The sequence below is a fragment of the Mirounga angustirostris genome, unplaced genomic scaffold, assembly GCF_029215605.1.
Source record: "Mirounga angustirostris isolate CCGP_5_RB_7025 unplaced genomic scaffold, mMirAng1.0.hap1 SCAF_1, whole genome shotgun sequence".
Taxonomy (NCBI): Eukaryota; Metazoa; Chordata; class Mammalia; order Carnivora; family Phocidae; genus Mirounga; species Mirounga angustirostris.
The window spans coordinates 679,265-699,013 of NW_026991709.1; the positions used below are offsets into that span (position 1 = coordinate 679,265).

General features: G+C 49.7%; 1 protein-coding gene across 4 annotated transcripts in view; it reads right to left on the reverse strand.

Annotated features, from left to right (window-relative positions):
* The window catches only part of COL6A2 (collagen type VI alpha 2 chain), a 32,731-nt gene extending 15,188 nt beyond the window's left edge, over positions 1-17,543 (reverse strand). Inside the window, exons 1-4 of one of the 4 annotated variants that reach the window (XM_064577704.1) lie at positions 17,316-17,540; positions 1,453-1,589; positions 693-1,333; positions 467-487 (exon numbers count right to left, since the gene is read on the reverse strand). In XM_064577704.1, the coding sequence (XP_064433774.1) occupies positions 467-487; positions 693-1,333; positions 1,453-1,576 (786 nt within the window). In that variant the 5' untranslated portion in view covers positions 1,577-1,589; positions 17,316-17,540. Of the gene's footprint in view, positions 1-466; positions 488-692; positions 1,334-1,452; positions 1,590-17,315 lie in introns of all 4 variants that reach the window. The other 3 variants (XM_045902318.3, XM_064577713.1, XM_045902320.3) reach the window with 3 other exon arrangements.
* Positions 17,544-19,749: the final 2,206 nt, after the last annotated feature.

Consider the following 19,749-nt stretch of genomic DNA (forward strand, 5'->3'; position numbering starts at 1 on the left):
CCACGAATGCTCGTGTGTGAGCAGCCGTGCCAGAAAAGGGCGCCTTTGTAGGAGCCTCGCTGAGTGGGAAGAGCTGGGGCCGGGGACGCACAGGGACGGGGGGATGCGAGGGGCCCTGAGCTGAAGTCCCGAGCTGGGTGCCACCGTCCCTGTCCTCTTGGCCCGGAGCTTGGAAGGTGACCCCGAGCCTCGCCCCTCATCCACTTGGTGTGTGCTGGGTGAGCAACCCTAACGCCGACCCCTGGGTTTAAAGAGCCTGGTTTTGGCTGGGAGCCCTTCATCCAAACGCAGGCTCTCAGGCCCGACATGGAGCAGAAGGGTCTTGCTCCCTGGCCTCCTCCCGTTTGTCCTAGACCCAGGGAGCAGCGGGGTGGCTGGTGCAGTGATCATCTCTGCGGGGTGAGTGCCTCAGAGGCCCAGCGGGCAGCACCCAGCCAGGGTGGCAGGACCGGAAAACGCCTCTCACCTCTCCATAGGCTTCATGTTTCTGCAGAAGAGACCAAGAAATGCTACTTAGCCGGAGCCGGAGATTTGGGTGAGAATGCCCAGGCTTACCCTCACAAAGGGGTAAACTGAGGCCCAGAGCAGGACACTGCCCACTGCCGTAGTGGGGGAGCGGGCCCCAGGGCTCTGGCCTCCACCCTCCACTCCTGGTGCCCAGTGGGCAGGGCGTGGCCCCGGGGGCGGCTCACCATGACCTTGATGATGCGGTTGATGGTGTCTTGGTCGATCTCCAAGTCAGGACGCACAGTGGCATAGTTGTTACGGTAGAGCTCAAGGGGCATGCTGGCCATGTCCCGCAGACCCTGCTCGTTCGGGTTCTGGTCGGGGGCCACGGTGAAGATCCGGATGCCCTCCTCGCGGGCCCGCTCAGCCCGCAGCTTGATGCCCCCGCACGGGCTGCCAGTGACGTAGCCGTCGGTGATAACCACCGCGAAGTGGACCCCACCCTTGCCCTTGAGCTGCCGGATCTCCTGGGTCATGTTGGCCAGCGCACAGTCGGTGAAGGTGCCCTTCCGGATGGAAACGATGTTCTCCAGGCTCTTGGTGAAGGAGGCCCGGTCGCTGTCCGGCGGGCTGAACACCTTCACCACGTCGGAGAAGTGCAGGCCTCCGTAGCGCCAGCTCAGGGCTACCTGCTCCAGGTAGGTCTCATCCTGCAGCTGGCTGATGAACTGGCGCACGAACTGTCTCATGTGGTAGAGCAGGCTGTCGATGGGGGACTGCATGGTGACACTCTCCGAGGTGTCCAGCACGAAGTACACATTGATGGGGCAGTCGGCCTTCTCTGGGGGGGCACGGGACGTATCACGGGCCTGCCTGTGTGGAGGGCCTGCGGTGCGAGCCCGTCGCCAGGCCTTGTGCATGTGGGCGATCTGGGCTCTGCCCCCACCGTGGCCCCGCCGCACCCCTTTCCTACCCACACCGGGCCTCAGCCCCCACAGCCCCTACCTGGGCAGCTGTTCCTCTCAGAGGCACTGGGGGTGATGATCTGCTGCTGGGCACGGAGGACCCCCAGGAGCCCCCAGAGCAGGAAGGCGGAGCAGGGGCCTCGGAGCATCTTGGCAGCACCCATGCACCCTGACGTCCTGCAACAGGGAGAAACACCCACTGCAGACCGCGCCCAGTGCCCCTCCGGGACCCCAGAGCCCCCTCCCCAGATGGTGGAGGCAGCCAGGGAGACGCCCTCTTCCCTCGCCCTAAGTGGGTCCCATGCACACTCAGTGGATGCACAGACTGCAAGCTTTGGGCTTGGTTCCAGGTGGGTTTCAGACGTTTGTGGCCCGTCCCTGCGCTAAGCAGACAGGTGCATTCTCGGAAACTGAAATGCCAGTGGTGGGCGCTGGTGACAACAGAGCCCTGCATGGGGGGCTCAGCGGGTGGTGACTGGGGACGGTTGCCAGGGGAGGGGAGAAAGGCCTGGGCTGGGGTGGGGTGGGCCTTGGCACTGGATGCCAGCCATCCACGTGACCCCATGCTGACAGACTGGGGGAAGGACCTGGGGATGCAGGATGGGGGCTGGGATGCAGACAGGCCTCAGGGGCTGGTAGGCAGCGAGTGCCAGGGTCCTGCTCGGATGGGGGGGTCCTTCCCCAGAGGGGGTCGCCGTGCCCTGACACATCTCTGTGGGAATGGAGGGTTCCCTGCTGCTGGCTGCCTGCCTGGCAACCAGATGGGGGGAGAGGACCTGGGGCATGGGGAGGGGGGCTGGGCGGGCGCTGGGGACCAGGAGGGACAAGAAAGGGCTCGTCCTGGTGGGACTCTTGGTTCACACAAACGCCTCACGGCTTCCTGGAGTCCCCAGAGCAGAGGCCAGACCCAGGGGAATATAGGGACTCATGGCCTGCAAGTGGGGCGTGCAGGCAGGCTGGGCCCTCAGGGGACTGGGGGAGAGGTGGTGCCTGGAGACCTTTGGGGGAAAGCGAGGCATGGGGGCACTTTGGTGCTGTTTTCCTGGTGATGCCCCTCAATGCATTTTTGAGAGGAGGTAGATGGATTTTGGGGGGCAGATTTAAGTATCACTTGAGTTTAAGGTGAGAGGAGCTGGTCCTGGCATTGTTAGGGGGTGAACAGGACATGGCCCTGCCTCCCCAGCGTAGGTCATGGTCAGATCAAGAGGCCATGACCCTGGAGGTAGGGGCTGTGACCCAGCAAGGTCGTGACAGTTGCCCAGACAAAGCAAAGCCCAGTGGGTGTGCCAGGGAATCCAGGCAGGCTTCCTGCATGAGGCGACGGAAGTGTCCAGACTGAGGGGACTGGCCAGAAGGGGAGTGCCTGACTCAGGGAAGGTTCATTCAGGGAGGGCTGGGATGGAGCTGAGAAGATGGTGAGAGACAAGCCAGGGGCCCCGAAGAACCTGGAAGCCAAAAGGATGTTGGTGGCAACGGTCAGAGAAAAGAGGTCCAGAGCCATCAACTCCGCATGACAGCCAACGTGGGGACTGTGGGAGCTCAGCAGGGCGGGGTGGGGGCCGGTCGGGGCTGAGCCCTGGGATGTGGGTGCAGTTTTGTCCTCCCCTGCCCCTCATCCTGCTGGCCCACAGTGGGGGAGCTGTGAGTCCCGTTCTGCTGTGGGAGGGAAGGGGTTGCCGAAGGGCCAGGGACTCTGCAGCTACCTTGGCACCACTCCCCGTGCGTGTGCACCCACACCAGTCACACATATCACACACACCCTCGCACACACTGCCACACACACAATCAATTCAAAGAGGCCCCCGTACTAAAGTGTACTGCTGGAAAATGCCACTCTCAGAGGAAATGAAGAATTCTAAAAATAATCTACGCAGAAGAAAAACACAACAGCAGCAACAAAATATATATATATAAAAAACAACACCTAATGGGAAGAATGATTTTGGTGTCATGGTGGGCAACCCCCGAGGTGGGCCCAATTCCTCCTGCTTCCTGGTGCCACCCTCTCACGAAATCCTCACACACTCAGCTGTCACTGGTCTGCCTGTATGACCAACAGCTCGGCACGCAGATGACGGTGTGTGCCTCCCGAGATAAGCTCACAGAAGACATCATGGCTGCTACCTGGCCCTCTCTTGGGGTCCTCACTGGGAGGAAGCTGACGGCCATCACATGAAGGCACTCACGCAGCCTTCCAGAAGCCCAAGAGGGAGGGACCGAGGCCTCCAGCCAACAGCCAGGTGAGTGAGCTGTTGCAGAAGCACATCCTCAGCCCAGTCGAGACACCAGCTGAGCGAAGCCCTGGCCAATCCCCTGGACTTTGACTGCACCTTATTAGGGACCCTGAGCTAGAGCCACCTAGCCAAGTCATTCCTGACCCAAATCAATTATGACACAGTAAACGCTTATGGTTTTTTTTTTTTTTTAGATTATTTATTTATTTATTTATTTATTTTGACAGAGAGAGACACAGCGAGAGAGGGAACACAAGCATGGGGAGTGGGGGAGGGGAGAAGCAGGCTTCCCGCTGAGCAGGGAGCCCGATGCGGGGCTCGATCCCAGGACTCCGGGATCATGACCTGAGCTGAAGGCAGACGCTTAACGACTGAGCCACCCAGGCGCCCCACGCTTACGGTTTTAAATTACTAAGTTCTGAGGTAACTTACACATAGTAATAGATAACTAATTCAGGCACCAAACTTTTTCTCCACAATATTTTATACAGAAAAACAATGAGACAGTAACTAGAGAATTTTGAGGGGAAAATAAAATGACCCAAAGATGTCTGCCTAGTCAACTTAGCTTTCATGTAAAGGATAAAAGTCTCAGATGTAAAAGGGCTCACCTACATACCATTCTTAAAAAAATTCTGCAGACAACAGAGAAAGGAATAAAAGTAAGTAAGATAGCAAAGAAACTTGAGGAATACAGTAAAATATAAAAAATGAAGAAAAAAGGAACCAGAAAGCACAATTACTATCACTTGGATCAGCTATGACAATATATGTGAATGCTTTAAATTCTTCTGTTGAAGACAAATGTTCCCATGCACCCTGATGTTTATAGCAGCATTATCACAATAGCCAAACTATGGAAACAGCCCAAGTGTGCATTGACTGATGAGTGAATAAAGAAGATTGGTTCATATATACAGTAGAACATTACTCAGCCATAGGAAGGATGAAATCTTGCCATTTGCAATGATGTGGATGGAACTAAAGGGTATTATTGTAAGTGAAATAAGTCAGTCAGAGAAAGACAAATACCATATAATCTCACTCAAATGTGGAATTTAAGAAATGAAACAAACAAAGGGGAAAAAGAGAGAAACCAAAAAACAGACTCTTAATATAGAGAAGACACCGATGGTTACCAGAGGGGAGGTGGGTGGGGAGAAGGTTAAAGTAGGGGATGGGGAGCCAGGGATGCACTTGTGATGAGCACCAGGTGATGTAAGGAAGTGCTGAATCACTATGTTGCACCCCTGAAACTAATATAACACTATGGTAACTCTATTGGAATTAAGATTAAAAAATGGATAAAGAAAATGTGGTATATATATATGTATGTGTGTATATAAACAACACAGACACATATACACACAATGGTATACTACTCAGTCATAAAAAAGAATGAGATCTTGCCATTTGTAACAACATGAACCTAGAGAATATTATGCTAAAGACATAAGTCAGACAAAGACAAATACCATATGGTTTCACTAGTATGTGGAATCTAAAAAACAAAACAAATGAACAAATAAACAAAAACAAAAATAGACTCATGAATACAGAGAACAAACTGGTGGCTGCCAGAGGGAAAGTGGTGGGGGATGGGTGAAGTAGATAAAGGGAATGAAGAGGTACACATTTCCAGTGATAAATGAGTCATGGGGATGAAAAGTAGAGCATGGGGCACACACTCAGTAATGGTGTACTAGTGTTGTGTGGGGATGCATGGTGACGACACTTAAGGTGGTGAGCAGAGCTGAATGTGCAGAACTGTCGAATCACTATGCCATACACCTGAAATTAATATACGTCAACTATACTGCGATAAAAAAAGGAAGAAAAGAAAAAAAAAAATTCCTAAATTGGATCACTAAACGAGACCCATCTGGATGAGGTCCGTGAGTCACACTGGAGGCTGTCACAGACAGTGCAGAGGAAAGCAGCGCAGGGTGAGACAGAGGGACAGTGGTGGGACAGCGTGGGAGCCCGACCAAGTTGAGACAGAAGGGCGAGGGATGGTGCCAAGGACAAGATAAAGGCTGCTTATGAGTCTAGCTATGAGTCTGTAAGTATCAGATTTCATAACAAAATTATATAAAGTAGAAGTGGTGAAAAATTGAAGAAAAAGCCGACAAACTGCAATCATAATAGAAGACTTTAACTCACGTTTGAAAGTTCTTGACAGATCACATAAACAACAAAAAAGAGGATGTGAATGTCCTCTTTTATAAAACTTTGATAGCAACAAGTAGGGAATACGTATTTTCCAAACATTTGGATTTGGATAATGTGCATGGAACACACACACACCTGCCTAGCTATCATCTATATCTATCTTTGAAACCTACAAGTAGGGAATGCATGTTCTTTTAAAAATTTTACAAAATTCAATCCTAGAGTAACCACAAAAGCAGCTTTAACTAATCTTTTAAAAAATCAGAAATTGGACATGAAATTTTCTGAACCACAATACAAAAGCAGTCACTAGTAAGACCAAAAAAAAAAAAAAAAAACTCAGAACACCTGGAAATTTAAAAAACTCTCTCCTGCTAAAACTACATAGGAATTAGGGACAATGACAATGTTATACATATAAACAAATATGAGAAGGTCAAAGCTATAATTAGAGGACAATATATAGCCTTAGATGCTTTATATTGTAAGATAGGAAATTAGCGTAACAAATTAGGCACATAGTTGAAGAAGCTAGGGACAAAAATAAATTAACAACATGAATCTCAGGAAAACAAGAGAAAGAAAATAATAAGAAATAAACCAACTGATTAAAAAAAACCAACAGGAGAATTATAAATATATATATATCTAAGAGCTGGTTCTTTGAAAAAGCCAATAAAGTAGAAAAATTTAATCAGAAATGAAAATGATGAAGCACAAATGTAGTAATACACAAATTTAGGAATGAGTAAAATAATATAATGGTAAGTAAAGAAGGTTTTTAAGAGCATACCAAGTGCAGCTCTAAGCTAACGAATGTGAAAGACCAGGTTCTGGGCAAATCTTGAGACAAGGTGGGGACCTGACTGGACTCTGCCCGGGAAGGACTGGAAACGCTGGCAGGGGACGTGCCCCAGGGCTCTGCTCACATGGATTTGGGAGTTCTTTTGCATCTTCAAGACAAATACTTCTCTACTATTTAGCCTGTTCCAAAACATAAAAAGATAAGCTTTTCAATTCATTTTTTCTTTTCTCTTTTTTTTTTAAGATTTTATTTATTTGCGAGAGAGAGAATGAGAGACAGAGAGCATGAGAGGGAGGAGGGTCAGAGGGAGAAGCAGACTCCCTGCCGAGCAGGGAGCCCGATGTGGGACTCGATCCCGGGACTCCAGGATCATGACCTGAGCTGAAGGCAGTCGCTTAACCAACTGAGCCACCCAGGCGCCCCCTTCAATTCATTTTTAAACTTGGAAAAACCCAAGACCAAAACTTGATAAAAGAAATCCCTAAAAGAAACTCTGTGGACAAACCCCACTTTGGAATACAGTTGCAAAAACCCTAACAGATGTTAGAACATAAAATCCAGTAGCATATCAAGGACAACTGCACCAGAACTGGACAAAGTCAGTTTAGAAATACAATGATGATGCAATACTACAAAGTACATTAATGTAAGGCACATTAATATAAAAAGAAAATCATGTAACTGCTTTAATGGTGTCTGAAACATCCATTGCTGATTGGAAAAAAAAAAAGGCAAAACTTGATAAGAAATTTAGGAGTTGAATTAACATTATAAAGCATATAAGTTTCAAATTGACAACCAAGATCATATTTCATACAAAAACTGATATAGGGGTTCTTCCTTCAAGAATCTGGACCATTCCACTTGATACAAATGCACACATACCCATATACTGAAATCACACCCTTCCTGATCTCACGGAGTCCACCGTGGACCTGACCCTGCATTAAAAACTGCTGCACTCAAAGAATGTCTACGAGAGCACAAGAAAGAGACACATAAGACAAAGAGTGCTGCTCTCACCCATTATTCAGAGTTGTGTTGGAAGCCAATGCAATACGACTGTAAAAAGAAACAAAGTATAAATCTTGGAAAGGGAAGAGGTGGAAACTGTCCTCACTAAATGGGAAATCGAAAACCCAATTAAATCAACTATACAAAGTTTAGGGGAAGGAGGGGGATTCAGTGAGACAATTATAAGAAAAATATATACAAAAAGCTATAGATTTTCTTCTATCAGCAACAATGAATTAGGAAGTTTAATGGAAAAATACTATTTACCCTAGCAACAAAAATGACATAAAGTTAAGGAGTAAACTTAAGAATCTAAGAAAGTGCAGGACTTACTAAAAAATCTCAAACATTTTCTAAGGAACACTTTGGAGAGACGAACCTTGTTTCTGGATGAGAAACACAATACTTAAGAATATTAGTTATTTCTAACGGAATCTATAATTGAATGTAATTTTGATTAGAATCTCCAAGGAATATTTTTGCCTTTTTGCTTGTACATGTGGACAGAATGAATCTAAGGAAGAATAAGTAAGAGTAGCTGAGAAAAACCAGAGAGAAAGGGTGCTGAGGGGACTTGTGCTCTCAAGGGCAAATGATAGAATAAAATCAGAGCAATAGGGCATCTGTGGTTTAGTGGTGGAATAGCAGCAACCTGCAAGACGACCCACAACTGAAGAGGCAAGATGGTGGCTCTTCAGAGCAGCAAAGGGGCTGGGGGCTGGGGGCTCACGACATGGCTAGAGGCAGGAGTCATCTCACCCACATCCGAATAAATCCCAGAAGGGAGTGCAAAACACGGACCAAAAAGTCTTTGAAAAGGATGGATGAAGTGATGAGGAAATATCTTCTGTGGTTACCAGACGCCAGCTACACCTTCTCCTGTAAGGCCCACACCACCCCCAGGCATTGGTACTGCTACACTTCCCACCTCACACAGGAGGACACTGACCCAGCACAGGGAGCTTGCCCAGGGAGCTCAGCTAGCAGCCACATGGCACGGCTCAGGGTCCACACTCTTTTTTTCTTTTTTTGAAGATTTTATTTATTTATTTATTTGAGAGAGAGCACACGAGCACAAGAGGGGTGGGGGGGGCAGAGGGAGAGGGAGAAGCAGACTCCTCGCTGAGCAGGGAGCCTGATGTGGGACTCGATCCCAGCACCCCAAGATCATGACCTAAAGTTATAATTTATACTGGTTTTATATATGTAAAGCCAGTATAAATTCAGGATGTGTGTGTATATATGTACACATACACACACGTACTGCTGTCACAAAACTACATTTTTATATATTGTGTGTTCAAAGCATAACCAAATATTATTTTTAATGCATTAGTTTCTTAAATTATGTAAAAAACAAAATGTGGAGTCACATACCATTACCACAATAAATTAGCTTTTATAATTGCTCATGTGTTGATCTTTACTGAGACCTTTATTTCTCCACATGGCTTCAAGTTACTGTCTAGTGTCCTTTTATTTCACCCTACTGGACCCCCTTCAGCATTTCTTGTAGGTCAGGTCTAGTAGTAATGAACTCCCTCAGCTTTTGTTTATCTGGGAATGTTTTAATTTTACCCTCACTTTTGGAGGACAGTTTTGCTAGATATAGAATTTTTGGGTGACGGGGTTTTTTTTTTTTTTTTCTTTTAGCATTTTGAATATTATCAGCCCACTGTCTCTGGTCTCCCAAGTTTCTGATGAAAAATCTGCTGATAATCTTATTGAGGATACCTTGAATATCACGAGTCACATCTCGTTTGCAGATTTCAAAATTTTCTCTTTGTCTTGGTTTTTTGATAGTTTGACGATGATATGTCTCAGTGTGAGTCCCTTTGAATTTATCCTACTTGGAGTTCATTGAGCTTCTTGGATTTTATGTTCATGTCTTCATCACCTGGGAAGTTTTGAACCATTATTTCCTCACCTAATTTCTTTGCCGCTGCCTCTCCCTCTTCTCCTTCTGGGACTCCCATACCATGCATGCAGGTTCTTTAGGTTCTGTTCACTTTAATCTTTTTTCTTTCTGTTCCTTAGACTCAATAATCTGCATTGTCTTATCTCCAGCTTCACTGGTTGTTTCTTCTGTCTGCTCAAATCTGCTTTTGAATTCCTCTAGTGAAGTTTCCATTTTTATTTCCATTTTATTGTATTTTTCAGCTCCATTATTTCTTTTTGAATTCTACCATGGGTTTCTCTTTATTGATATTTCCATCTTATTCAGACATTGTTTTCTTGACTTCTTTAATGCCTTCCTTTAGTTTTTCGAGCATCTTTAAGATGGTTGTATTCAGGTCTGTGGCCACTAGGTCCACCATCAGGTCTTTTTCAGGGATAGTTTCTGTTGGTTTATATATATATGTTTTCCTTAGAATGAACCATACTTTCCTGTTTCTTTGTGCTTTGTGATTCTTTTGTTGAAAATGACATTTAAATCTAATAATGTGGCATGTCTAGAAATCAGATTCTTCTTCTTCTCTAGGGCTTGCTGTTTGTTTATTTATTTACTTATTTTATTGTTAGGCTGTCTCTGTGCCAAGGATCAGCCTGAAGTATAAGGTGTCCTCAGGTGTTTCCTGAGCACACATCTTCCCTGAACATGTGCAGTGCTCATCTAATTTCCCCCGTATATGCAGTTGCATTAGAATGTCCTAGTCTTCAATGTCTGGCTCCCCAAAAAAGAAAGAGAAAAGTGAATAGGGAAAAAGGGTGCCAATACTTTAAATCCCCTGGAGTAAATTCAGCCAGAGAAGGAAGGGAGGGGCTTGCAATAATGGGAGAAGGTGAGACAACAATGGCAGCCTCCATGGGTTTAAGAAGAAAATATCATAGAAAGTATCTTCTCTGATCACAATGGGATGACGTTAGAAGTCAATAACAGAAGGAAAACTGGAAAATTCACAAAATTGTGGATGTTAAAGACTCACTTTTAGGCAATCAGTAGATCAAAGAATAAATCACAAGAGAAATTAGAAAATACTCAGAGACCAATAAAAATGAAAATAAAACATGCCAGAATGTATGGAACACAGTGAAAGCAGTGTTTAGGAGGAAATTTACAACTATACATGTTTTCATACAAAACCAAGAAAGAGCTCAGAGGCATCTGGGTGGTTCAGTCGATTAGGAGTCCAACTCTTGATTTCAACTCAGGTCATGATCTCAGCGTTGTGAGATTGAGCCCTGAGTCAGGCTCTGCACTCAGCAGGGAGCCTGCTTTAAGTTCTTTCCCTCTGCCCCTCCCCCTGTTCATGCACAGGTACAGCAGGCACATTCTTTCTCTCTCTAAAATAAATAAAAAAATCTTTTTAAAAATTAAAAAAAAAAAAACACAAGAAAGAGCTCAAATCAACAACCTAACTGTACAGCTTAAAGAACTGGAAAAAGAAGAACAAATGAAACCCAAAGCTAGCAGAATGAAGGAAATAATAAAGTTTAGAGCAGAATTACATGAAATATATGACAGAAAAGCAACAGAGAATAACAATGATACCAAAAATTCGTTTTTCAAAAAGATCAACATCGACAAACCTTTAGTGAGATGAACTAAGAAAAAAAGAGAGAAGACTCAAATTACTAAAATCAGAAATTAATGTGGGGACATTACTACTGATTCCACAGAAATAAAAAGGATCATAAGCGAGAACTATGAACAACTGTATACCAACAAGTTGGATAACCTAGGTGAAATGGGCAAATTCCTAGCCATGCAAAACCTCAAAACCATGAAGATATAGAAATTCTGAACAGATCTATATGGAGTAAGGAGATTGAATCAGTAACGGAAAATTTCCTGACAAAACAAAAAACAAACCCTAAATCTGATGGCTTCACTGGTGAATTCTACCAAACACTTAAAGAAGAACTAACATCGGGGCGCCTGGGTGGCTCAGTAGTTAAGTGTCTGCCTTTGGTTCAGGTCATGATCCCAGGGTCCTGGGATCAAGCCCCGCATTGGGCTCCCTGCTCCGTGGGAAGCCTGCTTCTCCCACTCCCACTCCCCCTTGATCTCTTTCTCGCTGTGTCTCTCTCTGTCAAATAAATAAATAAAATCTTAAAAAAAAAAAAAAGAACTAACATCAATACTTCTCAAACTTTTCAAAAACAAGCTGAAGAGGAGGAAATATTCCCTCACTCATTCTATGATGTTGGCATTACCCTAATGCCAAAGTCAGACAAAGACACTACAAGAAAAAAAACTACAAACCAATATTCCTATTGAACACTGACACAAAAACCTTCAACAAAATATTAGCAAACAGAATTCAATAGGATAGTAAAAGGATTAAACACCACGAGTAAGTGGCATTTATTCCTGGAATGCAAGGATGAATCAACATATGAAAATTGATCAATGTAATATAATCCACACGATCTCAAAAAATCTTTTGATAAAATTTAACATCCTTTCATGATAAAAACATCCCAAAACTAGGAATAGAAAGAACCCACCTCAATATAATAAAAGTCATATATGAAAATTCCACAGCAAATATCATACTCAATGGTGAGAGACTGAAAGCTTTTCCTCTAAGATCAGGAACAAAGCAAAGATGCCTACTTTCATCCCTTCTATTCAACATAGTATTGGAAGTCCTCACCAGAACAATTAGGCAAGAAAAAGACATAAAAGGCACTCAAAGTGGAAAGGAAGAAGTAAATTATTCCTGTTCACAGATGATAGGATCTTACATGTAGAAAACCCTAAAGATCCCACAAAAGGAATTCTTAGAATAAACCAACAGGGGCGCCTGGGTGGCTCAGACGGTTGGGCGTCTGCCTTCGGCTCGGGTCATGATCCTGGAGTCCTGGGATCGAGTCCCACATCGGGCTCCCTGCTCCTTGGGAGCCTGCTTCTCCCTCTGCTTCTCTCTCTCTCTGTCTCTCATGAATAAATAAATAAAATCTTTAAAAAAAAAAAAAAGAATAAACCAACAGAGCAAAGTAGTAGAATACAAAGTCAATACACAAAAATCCATTGCATTTCTATATACTAACAATGAACAATGCAAAACAATTCCATTTCCATTAGCATCAAAAGAATAAAACATTTAGGAATTACCTTTACCAAGGAGGTAAAAGACTTATTCACTGAAAACTATAAAATCTTTCTGAGAGGAATTAAAGAAGATATAAACAAATGGCAAGATAGTCCATGTTCATGGATTGGAAGACAATATTAGGATGTCAATACCACCCAATGTGATTTACAGGCTTAATTCAATTTCTACGAAAAGCCCAATGATGATTTTTGCAGAAATAGAAAAAGCCAAAATGAAATTCGTAAGAAATCTTAAGAAACCTTGAATAGCATAAACAATCCTAAAAGAGAAGACCAAAGCTGGAGGACTCACACTTCCTGATTTCAAAACTTACTACAGAGCTATAGTAATGAAAACAAAGTGGTACTAGCATGAAGACAGACATATACACCAGTGGAGTTGGATAGAGTCCAGAAATAAACTCTTGCATACACATTCAACTACTTTTCAACAAAGGAGTCACGATCATTCAGTGGGGGAAAAGACAGTTCTTTAGAACAAATGGTGTGGTGAAAACTGGCTATTCACAAGCAAAAGGATGAAGTTGGACCCTTACCTCACACCATACACAAAATTTAATTCAAAGTGGATCCATGATCTAAATCTAAGACCTAAATCTATAAAAGTTTTAGAAGAAGTGTAGGGCAAAAGATTCGCAACATTGCAGTTGGCAATGATTTCTTGGATATGACACCAAAAGCACAAGCAACTAAAGAAAAAATAGGCAAATTGAACTTTATGGAAAATAACACATTTTGTGTATGAAAAGACACTATCCACAGAGTTAAAAGCCAACCCTATAGAATGGGAGAAAGTCTTTGCAAATGACAGATATGAACAGGGATTAGGGTCCAAAATATATAGAGAACTCCTAAAACTCAAAAACAAAAAACTTGATTCAAAAATGGGCAAAGGACTTGAACAGATCTTTCTCTACAGAAGACATACAAATGGCCAATGGACCCATGAAAAGATGCTCAACATCACTAATTATTAGAGAAAAACAAATCAAAACTGTAAGGATATCACCTTACACTCATCAGGATGGCTAATATTAAAAAAGCCCCCAGAAAATAACAAGTGTTGGAGGATGTGGAGAAATTGGAAGTGTTGGTGGGAATGTAACATGGTAGAAACTCTGTGGACAACAGTATGGTGGTTCTTCAAAAAAATAAAAATAAAATTACAATATGATCTAGCAATTCCACTTCTGGCTATATGCCCCCCCAAATTAAAAGCAAGATCTCAGAGATATTTGTATACCCATCTTCATTGCTCACATTAGTGATTATTTACAACAGGCAAAACAGGGAAGAGTCCAAGTGTCCACTGACAGATGAATGGATAATCATAAAGTGGTACATTCACACCAGGGCATATGATTCAGCCTTAACGAGAAAGCACATTCTGACACCTGTGCCGTGAGGACATGATGCTCAGTAAAATAAGCCAGTGACAAAAAGTAAATACTGTATGATTCTAATTATATGAGATGCTTAGACTATCTAAAAAATCATAGAAAGTAGAATGGAAGCTCGCAGGGAGGGAATGGGGAGTTAGTGTTTGATGGGTATAGAGTTCCCGTTTTTCAAGATGAAAGGAATTTCAGAGATGAATGGAGGTAACAGTAGCACAACAATATGAATCCACTGAACTCTACACTTAAAAAATGGGTGAGATAACAAATTTTATGTCGTGTGTATTTTACCACAATTTTTAAGAAAACTGGGGGAGAAAGTTCCTACAGATTAGTAGAACTGAGGACTCATTAGGAACATGGGGGAAATGGTAACCAGGCAAATGGTCAGTAATCAAAAAATGCTGAATGCACAAAAATCGAGGACGTGCAGACAGACCAACAGCACGCCATTCCTCATCTAGGACACTGGCGTACAAGAAAGAAAAAACGAACAAAACCAAAGTGCAGTATAGGGGGCTGTGGGGAATACCAGGGTCCCTCTTCACTTTTCTGGTGAGTATCTGACCGCAGGCATGAAAGCCTCGACACTTTTCAGAGCTTTAGACCCTCTCCTAGCAGCAGGGGCCCCTCACAGCTGGATGCCCGCCCTCCACTTGCTTATTTCAGCCACTGCAACGGGCCACCACGAGGCTGACCACCGGTGTGGCGTGGAGTGCTGACATGTTTAGGTCAGCGGGGAGGGTGTGCACGCAGTCTGTGGAGAATGTTGCTCTATGATATAGCCCAATGCCTGCACTGATCCTAGGGTGGGGGTTGGGCCCCGCCAGGCCCTGTTCAGTGAGCAGCGTCCCAGGACCCTTGCTTCTCTGCAGGTGTGCCCCACACCAGGGTTCCCACCCCGCGCCCCCCACCCCCTGACGGCTTTGCACAAATGTGTGAAAGAAGCCAAAGAAAGGACTGATCCACTGAAACGTGGAAAGAATCAAACTATTTGTGGTTTTCTTAAAATAATCACAAGAGGGGCGCCTGGGTGGCTCAGTCATTAAGCGTCTGCTTTCAGCTCAGGTCACGATCTCAGGGTCCTGGGATCGAGCCCCGCATCGGGCTCCTTGCTCAGCGGGGAGCCTGCCTCTCCCTCTCCCTCTGCCGCTCCCCCTGCTTGTACAGTCTCTCTCTGTCAAATAAATAAATAAATAATCTTTAAAAAATAATCACAAGAACTAGGTTTTTCCAGCATCATAAAGCATTTTGTGGGTGCAAACATGGTCTTCCCACACTCTGTGCCCTAGGAGACCCTTAGCAGTCCTGGCAGGTAGGAAGGTCAGGTGCTACTAAGCCCAGCCTGGTTCTGCAGATGAGAAAATGCTGGCCGGGCTTCGCCATGGCCCCCAGCTCCTTCTCCCAGGCACTGGCCCTCCCTTCTCTGACTGGCCCAGCCCAGGGAGCTCGTCTGAAGACCTCCCTGCTGCCCACAGCTCCCCTGCTGGCCAGTGATGCAAAGTCACTGCTGGGTGTGACAGGCACTGCCCAGTGCAGGGACCCGAGCTCCGTCCAACCAGGGGGCCCAGTGGCATAAGCCCGACTCTGCACGTTGCCTTCCCTGTGGCTTCCCAACAGACTCCCCCAGCAATGCCCCACCCCCCCACGGGCTTTGCTGGCCTCCCAGGTTACTTTCCTTAGCAGAGGGTGGCAGCTTCACCGTGGCCAGAAGGGCCCAGGGGCCCATCAAGACCTGAGTCCTGCCGAGGGGACACACCTGGGCCCCTTGTGCTCATCTGCTCCAGTCTGGCCTGGGAGACTGCGGGCCACCTAGGCTGGGGGCTCAGGCCCACTCCCTGGCCCTACCCTCCTGCCTCTGGATGACGTCAGGAAGGCAGACAACAAGGAAGGCAGACAGCGTCCCTCCTCAGAGCCCCAAATGCCTTTTTGGTTGTTAAACAAATATAAGACCATCTCTGGGCCCAAACTCCTTTACTGGAAGAAAAAAAATCAGAAATCTGTGGATCTTCCGCTTTCTTCTTTTGGCTATTAAACTAAAAGTGAAGCTCCTTTCCTTGGGGACCGTTGGGTGGATCAGGGGTGTGGGGCCGCAGCGGCGGTGTTCTCGCTGGGTACGGGGGGACGGTGACCCAAGTGGGTCCCGAGCAGGACGCCTGCACTCCTGAAGCACCGCCCTGCGTTTCTGGCGGTGTTGTGATTAACAACAGCAGAGACCTGGCAGCGGGTGACCCACCCACTCCCACCCCAAAGCCATGCTCTGAGCGAGTGGGCCCCCAGGGTTCTGCTAAAGTGAGTGAGGAGTCCTGGAGAGTGTGGGGTCTGGCCTAGCCCGGGAGCCATCACAGGCTCCATCAGCCTGCGCTCCGGCTTCACCCCAATGCCCACCATGCAGCCCCCTGTAGACTTCTGATGTTGGGGGGGGTGCCCAGTGGGCCACTTCCAGCCTCAGAGGAATGGAGGACAGGCTGGGCTCCTGCTGATTCCGGGGTGGGGGTAATGTGGGGGTGTGACCTGTCCTCTCCACTGGGGTATCAGAGACCCTCTGTCACCTGAAGAGTGCCTGGGAGGCCCTGGAGAGCTCACTCTAGCCACGGGCACTGCATCCAGAAGGAGGAAGAGCCTCTCCCTCTTGAGCCCAGGGAAGGGGGGCCAGCACCACTGGAGATCCTGTGCCCAGGCCAGGTGAAAAGGGTTGGTCTTCCCGTGGGGGTGACTTGGGCTCCCCAGCCCTCTGAATGTGATCTCCAGGCCAGAGATAAAAACCAAGCCTCCCAGGAACCAGCCAGAGGTCCGACTGAAGATGTGAGCCCTCGGGGCTATTTGGTGACCCAGTGGTGGCGGTGACGGTGGCGAGGGCTCCCCAGCTGTCCCAGCGGACTGTCTCTGCACCGAGCCCAGGAACAGGGAGGAATCCCCCCGCCCAGCCCTGCCCCAGAAGGGGCCAAGGAGGGGGCGGCCAGAAAATTAACTCTGCGGCCCCTGGTCCCAACGCGCGGCGCTCCCCTAAGGAGCGCCCTGGGGAGCTCGGAGGGAGCGCAAGCGGCGGCAGTGGGGCCACCAGGCCGGCGTGCCCCCCACGCCCGGCCCCCCGCGGGGCACTCGCTGCCACAGGGGAGACCAGCCCGCCCTGCCTGGGGGAGGGCCCCGCCCGGTCACAGCCCGCCAGTGCGGGGCCGCGGCTCCAGGCGGGTCCCGGGCCGGCCGAGCGGCGCTTACCTGACCCCGGAGCGCGCCGGGCGCCCTCGCTGGACACGTCTAGAGGAGCTCAGGGTCCTGGTCGCCGAGACGCGGGCTCCGAGCGGGCAGTAGGGAGGGGTCCGCGGCGGGGGCCGCCCACTTTATACCAGTCCCGCCTCCGCCGGGGCCGCGCCCCGACAGCGGGGACCAGCGGGAGGCGCTGCGGCCCCGCGGATGGCCGGTTGGGGGGCGGGGAGGGGGCGAGGGTCCCGGGGCGGAAAGCGGCGGGGTGAGAGGAGGGGCGGGGCACGGGGAGGGGGAAGAGGGTGTGGTGGGGTGGATTAGTAGATGGGAGTCAGGGCGGTGGGGTGGGGCGGAGGGGAGGGGTGCGGGGGTGGGGGCGGTGGGGTGAGAGGAGGGGCGGGGCTGGGGGGGAATGGAGGGTGGGGGAGTGGACGAGTGGGTGGAAGTGAGGGCGGTGGGGTGGGGCGGAGGGGAGGGGTGGGGGGGAATGGAGGGTGGGGGAGTGGACGAGTGGATGGAAGTGAGGGCGGTGGGGGGAATGGAGGAGGGGGTAGATTAGTGGAAGGAAGTGAGGGCGGTGGGGTGGGGCGGAGGGGAGGGGTGCGGGGGTGGGGGCGGCGGGGTGAGGAGGGGCGGGGCTGGGGGGAATGGAGGGTGGGGGAGTGGACGAGTGGATGGAAGTGAGGGCGGTGGGGGGAATGGAGGAGGGGGTAGATTAGTGGATGGAAGTGAGGGCGGTGGGGTGGGGGCGGTGGGGTGAGAGGAGGGACGGGGCACGGGGAGGGGGAATGGAGGTTGTGGTGGGGTGGATTAGTAGATGGGAGTCAGGGCGGTGGGGTGGGGCGGAAGGGAGGGGTGCGGGGGTGGGGGCGGTGGGGTGAGAGGAGGGGCGGGGCTGGGGGGGAATGGAGGGTGGGGGAGTGGACGAGTGGGTGGAAGTGAGGGCGGTGGGGGGAATGGAGGAGGGGGTAGATTAGTGGATGGAAGTGGGGGCGGTGGGGTGGGGCGGAGGGGAGGGGTGGGGGGGAATGGAGGGTGGGGGAGTGGACGAGTGGGTGGAAGTGAGGGCGGTTGGGGGAATGGAGGAGGGGGTAGATTAGTGGATGGAAGTGAGGGCGGTGGGGTGGGGGCGGTGGGGTGAGAGGAGGGGCGGGGCTGGGGGGGAATGGAGGGTGGGGGAGTGGACGAGTGGATGGAAGTGAGGGCGGTGGGGGGAACGGAGGAGGGGGTAGATTAGTGGATGGAAGTGAGGGCGGTGGGGTGGGGCGGAGGGGAGGGGTGGGGGGGAATGGAGGGTGGGGGAGTGGACGAGTGGATGGAAGTGAGGGCGGTGGGGGGGACGGAGGAGGGGGTAGATTAGTGGATGGAAGTGAGGGCGGTGGGGTGGGGCGGAGGGGAGGGGTGCGGGGGTGGGGGCGGTGGGGTGAGAGGAGGGGCGGGGCTGGGGGGGAATGGAGGGTGGGGGAGTGGACGAGTGGGTGGAAGTGAGGGCGGTGGGGTGGGGCGGAGGGGAGGGGTGGGGGGGAATGGAGGGTGGGGGAGTGGACGAGTGGATGGAAGTGAGGGCGGTGGGGGGAATGGAGGAGGGGGTAGATTAGTGGATGGAAGTGAGGGCGGTGGGGTGAGAGGAGGGGCGGGGCTGGGGGAATGGAGGGTGGGGGTGTACTAGTGGGCGGAAGTGTGGGCGGCGGGGTGGGGAGGCAGAGACGGAGGTGCGGTGTGCGGGGGAGACGCAGGGGCGCCACCAGGGCGAGGAATGCGGGAGGGAGGATGGAGGGTCGGAGGGGGACACGGGAGCGGACTGGGAAGGGGCGGGGCGAGGAGGCGCGGCCAGGGGGGCGCGCTGCACCTCTCCTTGAACTAGTGCGAAGTCAGCACGGCCTGCATCCCCGCCGGCGGGTCCTCCCAGCCCTCCGCGCCGCCCTGCCTCACGGGTCCCCCCTGGACCGCATCCCGGCCGCTGCTTGGACTTCAGGCCCCGGCCTGGCGGCCCCTGCCCCATTTCCAGGGAGAGCTGACCCGGGATGTTGGGAGTCGCGCCCTGCACCTGGACTGGCGAGGGGCCTTGGGACTCGCCCCCGGGTGGAGCCACGGGTCCTCCTGCCCCGCAGCGTCCCCCTTGCTCGGGCCTGTCCGAAACACCAGCCCCAGCTCCGCGACCCTGCGCGTCAGAATGCGTGTCCGCGCCCCGGGCTCCCTGCTCCCCTGGGCGGTCAGATAGTTGGGGGCAGACTGGGAAAGGGCAGGGGGGCCAGGACAGTGGGAGCCTCAGGTGCTCTGGGCAGGAATGAGGGCCTGGAGGTGCAGGCTGAAGTGTCCTCCCTTTGCAGGCACTCCACAGATGGGCTTGGTGCTGGGCCCTGAGGCCACTGTGATGGCCTTGTAGCAGAGTCTTGGAGAGGGTGAGAGGGGGGACTCTGGCAGAGCTGTGGTGGGGATTCCTGCTCCC